The 7,209-nt window shown below is 50.8% G+C and overlaps 1 protein-coding gene across 1 annotated transcript in view; it reads right to left on the bottom strand.

The window, feature by feature from the left end:
* Nucleotides 1-7,209, bottom strand: part of shroom3 (shroom family member 3) — a gene marked incomplete at its 3' end in the record, with an annotated part of 158,441 nt that overhangs the window by 124,022 nt on the left and 27,210 nt on the right. Inside the window, exon 2 of the mRNA XM_083638063.1 lies at nucleotides 3,771-3,925. Within this exon, the coding sequence (XP_083494189.1) occupies nucleotides 3,771-3,868 (98 nt within the window). The 5' untranslated portion in view covers nucleotides 3,869-3,925. The remainder of the gene's footprint in view (nucleotides 1-3,770; nucleotides 3,926-7,209) is intronic.

The following is a 7,209-nucleotide window of genomic DNA, read 5'->3' on the forward strand; positions in this document are numbered from 1 at the left end:
ACACAGCACAGTAGAGTTCAGTCAGAGTCAATAACACAGTAGAGTCCAGTCAGAGTCAATAACACAGTAGAGTCCAGTCAGAGTCAATAACACAGCACAGTAGAGTTCAGTCAGAGTCAATAACACAGTAGAGTCCAGTCAGAGTCAATAACACAGCACAGTAGAGTCCAGTCAGAGTCAATAACACAGTAGAGTCCAGTCAGAGTCAATAACACAGTAGAGTCCAGTCAGAGTCAATAACACAGTAGAGTCCAGTCAGAGTCAATAACACAGTAGAGTCCAGTCAGAGTCAATAACACAGTAGAGTCCAGTCAGAGTCAATAACACAGTAGAGTCCAGTCAGAGTCAATGACACAGTAGAGTCCAGTCAGAGTCAATGACACAGTAGAGTCCAGTCAGAGTCAATGACACAGTAGAGTCCAGTCAGAGTCAATGACACAGTAGAGTCCAGTCAGAGTCAATAACACAGTAGAGTCCAGTCAGAGTCAATGACACAGTAGAGTCCAGTCAGAGTCAATGACACAGTAGAGTCCAGTCAGAGTCAATGACACAGTAGAGTCCAGTCAGAGTCAATAACACAGTAGAGTCCAGTCAGAGTCAATAACACAGCACAGTAGAGTTCAGTCAGAGTCAATAACAAAGTAGAGTCCAGTCAGAGTCAATAACACAGTAGAGTCCAGTCAGAGTCAATAACACAGCACAGTAGAGTCCAGTCAGAGTCAATAACACAGCACAGTAGAGTTCAGTGGATCAGTGGATTTCTTCTGATCCCTGCAGGAAGTGACCGGCCCAAAACACACTCTGCTCTCTGCTCGTCTGGAGGCCACGCCTGTGTGTGTGTGTGTGTGTGTGTGTGTGTGTGTGTGTGTGTGTGTCTGTGTGTGTGTGTGTGTGTGTGTGTGTGTGTGTGTGTGTCTGTGTGTGTGTGTGTGTGTGTGTGTGTGTGTGTGTGTGTGTCTGTGTGTGTGTGTGTGTGTGTGTGTGTGTGTCTGTGTGTCTGTGTGTGTGTGTGTGTGTGTGTGTGTGTGTGTGTGTGTGTGTGTGTGTGTGTGTGTGTGTGTGTGTGTGTGTGTGTGTAAAGTCTAAAGTTCTGCATTGTGTCACACCTTGTGCGTCTTCCCCCAGTAGCAGCCTGGCTTGGCTACAGTGTGTGAGTTTGTGTGTGTGTGTGTGTGTGTGTGTGTGTGTGTGTGTGTGTGTGTGTGTGTGTGTGTGTGTGTGTGTGTGTGTGTGTGTGTGTGTGTGCGCGTGTGGGGCCTGACTCAGTCACACCCCAAACACATACTTGACTTTAAACCTGGACATCCATCACACAGCTGACAGAGAGCTGAGGCTCCACCCCATCACATCAGACAGACAGAGAGCTGAGGCTCCACCCCGTCACATCAGACAGACAGAGAGCTGAGGCTCCACCCCATCACATCAGACAGACAGAGAGCTGAGGCTCCACCCTGTCACATCAGACAGACAGAGAGCTGAGGCTCCACCCTGTCACATCAGACAGACAGAGAGCTGAGGCTCCACCCTGTCACATCAGACAGACAGAGAGCTGAGGCTCCACCCCGTCACACAGCTGACAGAGAGCTGAGGCTCCACCCCATCACACAGCTGACAGAGAGCTGAGGCTCCACCCTGTCACATCAGACAGACAGAGAGCTGAGGCTCCACCCTGTCACATCAGACAGACAGAGAGCTGAGGCTCCACCCTGTCACATCAGACAGACAGAGAGCTGAGGCTCCACCCCGTCACATCAGACAGACAGAGAGCTGAGGCTCCACCCCATCACATCAGACAGACAGAGAGCTGAGGCTCCACCCTGTCACATCAGACAGACAGAGAGCTGAGGCTCCACCCTGTCACATCAGACAGACAGAGAGCTGAGGCTCCGCCCTGTCACATCAGACAGACAGAGAGCTGAGGCTCCGCCCCGTCACATCAGACAGACAGAGAGCTGAGGCTCCACCCTGTCACATCAGACAGACAGAGAGCTGAGGCTCCACCCCGTCACATCAAACAGACAGAGAGCTGAGGCTCCGCCCTGTCACATCAGACAGACAGAGAGCTGAGGCTCCACCCCGTCACATCAGACAGACAGAGAGCTGAGGCTCCACCCCGTCACATCAGACAGGCAGAGCTGAGGCTCCACCCCGTCACATCAAACAGACAGAGAGCTGAGGCTCCACCCTGTCACATCAGACAGGCAGAGCTAAGGCTCCACCCCGTCACATCAGACAGAGAGCTGAGGCTCCACCCTGTCACATCAGACAGACAGAGAGCTGAGGCTCCACCCCGTCACATCAGACAGGCAGAGCTAAGGCTCCACCCTGTCACATCAGACAGACAGAGAGCTGAGGCTCCACCCTGTCACATCAGACAGACAGAGAGCTGAATAAAATAAGTTGTGTATGTGATGGCAGCATGCAGAGGGTGTGGCCCAGAGTCCTGCACGGGTCCAATTTTGCAAACCTGATTACAACAACACACACACACCTCCCACATCATGCACCAGATTACCAACAACACACACACACCTCCCACATCATGCACCAGATTACCAACAACACACACACACCTCCCACATCATACACCAGATTACCAACAACACACACACACCTCCCACATCATACACCAGATTACCAACAACACACACACACCTCCCACATCATGCACCAGATTACCAACAACACACACACACCTCCCACATCATGCACCAGATTACCAACAACACACACACACCTCCCACATCATACACCAGATTACAACAACACACACACACCTCCCACATCATGCACCAGATTACACACACACACCTCCCACATCATGCACCAGATTACCAACAACACACACACACCTCCCACATCATGCACCAGATTACACACACACACCTCCCACATCATGCACCAGATTACACACACACCTCCCACATCATGCACCAGATTACAACAACACACACACACCTCCCACATCATGCACCAGATTACACACACACACCTCCCACATCATGCACCAGATTACACACACACCTCCCACATCATGCACCAGATTACAACAACACACACACACCTCCCACATCATGCACCAGATTACACACACCTCCCACATCATGCACCAGATTACACACACACCTCCCACATCATGCACCAGATTACAACAACACACACACACCTCCCACATCATGCACCAGATTACACACACACACCTCCCACATCATGCACCAGATTACACACACACCTCCCACATCATGCACCAGATTACACACACACCTCCCACATCATGCACCAGATTACCAACAACACACACACACCTCCCACATCATGCACCAGATTACACACACACACCTCCCACATCATACACCAGATTACCAACAACACACACACACCTCCCACATCATGCACCAGATTACACACACACACCTCCCACATCATGCACCAGATTACCAACAACACACACACACCTCCCACATCATGCACCAGATTACACACACACACACACCTCCCACATCATGCACCAGATTACAGATTGTGTGTGTGTGTGTGTGTGTGTGTGTGTGTGTGTGTGTGTGTGTGTGTGTGTGTGCGTGCGTGCGTGCGTGCGTGCGTGCGTGCGTGCGTGCGTGCGTGCGTGCGTGGGTTCCAGACGACAGTCTGTTTTGGACTATGGACCAGGATATACAAACTGTTTCCCTCACTTCAAAACACACACACACACACACACATGCGCACACACACGCACACACACACACGTGCACACACACAAACGGAGTTCGTACCTGCGTACAGTGAGCTGCAGAGTCTTGTATGATCCTTTGACCAAGGAGATGGCCTCCTGTCTGAAGCCGCTCAGCTCCACCTCGTTAATGATGATCATCTCATCTCCCACCAGCAGGGGGCGCTCCAGGCTGCCCGCTTTACCGCCCTCCTCTACCTGAACGCGCACACACACACACACATGCACGCACACAAGCACACAGTATATAAAATATTAGGGCCATGAACATATAGACGGGAGATGGAGATGCCAGATATAGACTGCCAAAGTCACGCCCTCTTCCGGTTTATGTATACGAACCAAGGGATTTCATCCTCCATTTACTTTTCCATAGACATTTCGTAAAAAGCGTATAAATTTTTATTTTACTGGGACAAACCAAGCAATTCAGCAGATTTAGAATCAGGAGAGAGCATAGAACATTTCACTTGGACCACACACACACAAAAAATAGCGGATGTATGGGCAATGGGGATGTTCCTGCGACGCTCCTTTGACCCGGATGTGTGACTAGGCTAGGGGGTAGTCACAGCCGAGTTAACCCAGAGATCTGTGACTAGGCTAGGGGGTAGTCACAGCCGGGTTAACCCAGAGATGGATCTGTGACTAGGCTAGGGGGTAGTCACAGCCGAGTTAACCCAGAGATCTGTGACTAGGCTAGGGGGTAGTCACAGCCGGGTTAACCCAGAGATGGATCTGTGACTAGGCTAGGGGGTAGTCACAGCCGAGTTAACCCAGAGATGGATATGTGACTAGGCTAGGGGGTAGTCACAGCCGGGTTAACCCAGAGATATGTGACTAGGCTAGGGGGTAGTCACAGCCGGGTTAACCCAGAGATGGATCTGTGACTAGGCTAGGGGGTAGTCACAGCCGGGTTAACCCAGAGATGGATATGTGACTAGGCTAGGGGGTAGTCACAGCCGAGTTAACAGTTAACCCAGAGATATGTGACTAGGCTAGGGGGTAGTCACAGCCGAGTTAACCCAGAGATCTGTGACTAGGCTAGGGGGTAGTCACAGCCGGGTTAACCCAGAGATCTGTGACTAGGCTAGGGGGTAGTCACAGCCGGGTTAACCCAGAGATGTGTGACTAGGCTAGGGGGTAGTCACAGCCGGGTTAACCCAGAGATATGTGACTAGGCTAGGGGGTAGTCACAGCCGGGTTAACCCAGAGATGTGTGACTAGGCTAGGGGGTAGTCACAGCCGGGTTAACCCAGAGATGTGTGACTAGGCTAGGGGGTAGTCACAGCCGGGTTAACCCAGAGATCTGTGACTAGGCTAGGGGGTAGTCACAGCCGGGTTAACCCAGAGATGTGTGACTAGGCTAGGGGGTAGTCACAGCCGGGTTAACCCAGAGATATGTGACTAGGCTAGGGGGTAGTCACAGCCGGGTTAACCCAGAGATCTGTGACTAGGCTAGGGGGTAGTCACAGCCGGGTTAACCCAGAGATCTGTGACTAGGCTAGGGGGTAGTCACAGCCGAGTTAACCCAGAGATCTGTGACTAGGCTAGGGGGTCGTCACAGCCGGGTTAACCCAGAGATATGTGACTAGGCTAGGGGGTAGTCACAGCCGGGTTAACCCAGAGATCTGTGACTAGGCTAGGGGGTAGTCACAGCCGGGTTAACCCAGAGATCTGTGACTAGGCTAGGGGGTAGTCACAGCCGAGTTAACCCAGAGATCTGTGACTAGGCTAGGGGGTCGTCACAGCCGGGTTAACCCAGAGATATGTGACTAGGCTAGGGGGTAGTCACAGCCGGGTTAACCCAGAGATATGTGACTAGGCTAGGGGGTAGTCACAGCCGGGTTAACCCAGAGATATGTGACTAGGCTAGGGGGTAGTCACAGCCGGGTTAACCCAGAGATCTGTGACTAGGCTAGGGGGTAGTCACAGCCGGGTTAACCCAGAGATCTGTGACTAGGCTAGGGGGTAGTCACAGCCGGGTTAACCCAGAGATCTGTGACTAGGCTAGGGGGTAGTCACAGCCGGGTTAACCCAGAGATGTGTGACTAGGCTAGGGGGTAGTCACAGCCGGGTTAACCCAGAGATCTGTGACTAGGCTAGGGGGTAGTCACAGCCGAGTTAACCCAGAGATCTGTGACTAGGCTAGGGGGTAGTCACAGCCGGGTTAACCCAGAGATGGATCTGTGACGACTAGGCTAGGGGGTAGTCACAGCCGAGTTAACCCAGAGATGGATCTGTGACTAGGCTAGGGGGTAGTCACAGCCGGGTTAACCCAGAGATCTGTGACTAGGCTAGGGGGTAGTCACAGCCGAGTTAGGGGGTAGTCACAGCCGGGTTAACCCAGAGATGAACGAGGTGACGTAGCTACCAGCTCCAGAGCAGAGCGAGTGGGCGTGTTGATGACATAACTATGCGAATGGCACTTTTAAAAAACCACTAATGTCCCCGTGCTATTTAATAATTTCATGAATGGACGTAGTTACATGGCTGGATTATTTGGAAGAGAGCCAAATCGGTGAGTAAACAAGTTGATTAATGTTCACGTACCCCCCCCCCCCCCCCCCCGCCCCAAATTTTATTTTGCAGACAAAGACAAAAACAAAAACATATTTTCTCATCTTCATGTTTCTACCTGTGTCTCTGTCTCAGGGCCATAAGTGCAGTTCTTGCAGAAATAGACTCAATAACAACAATTAAACACGACCAGTGGAGTTTCGGGACGGAAAATATGTTTTCATCGTTCTTTTGAGATGGATGAATTATTTTGGACTGCATGTGGCGACGCTGATTGGCTGAAGGAGTTGTCTGTCAAGGCAAGTACTCCCGCCCACTGAAATCACTGTGAGATTATTATGAGGATGGAGGAGAATTATGATTATGAGGATGGTTCTATGTATGTCTTTGTCTTTGTCTTTGTCTGAGCCTGTTGTACTGTTCTGTTCTGTTCTGAAAACTGAAAAATACAATTTGGGGAGAAAAAAAAAAGTGTGAACATTAATAGTGGGCACTTATCACCCAATAGAGTCATGCAGCGCATGACATCACTCAAATAACCCAGTCATGTTCCCAGACGTCTCTCTGACATCACTCAAATAACCCAGTCATGTTCCCAGACGTCTCTCTGACATCACTCAAATAACCCAGTCATGTTCCCAGACGTCTCTCTGACATCACTCAAATAACCCAGTCATGTTCCCAGACGTCTCTGTGACATCACTCAAATAACCCAGCCATGTTCCCAGACGTCTCTCTGACATCACTCAAATAACCCAGCCATGTTCCCAGACGTCTCTGTGACATCACTCAAATAACCCAGCCATGTTCCCAGACGTCTCTCTGACATCACTCAAATAACCCAGCCATGTTCCCAGACGTCTCTGTGACATCACTCAAATAACCCAGTCATGTTCCCAGACGTCTCTCTGACATCACTCAAATAACCCAGTCATGTTCCCAGACGTCTCTCTGACATCACT

This window comes from Poromitra crassiceps, assembly GCF_964638095.1.
Source record: "Poromitra crassiceps genome assembly, chromosome: 6".
In the NCBI taxonomy this organism is placed as follows: Eukaryota; Metazoa; Chordata; class Actinopteri; order Beryciformes; family Melamphaidae; genus Poromitra; species Poromitra crassiceps.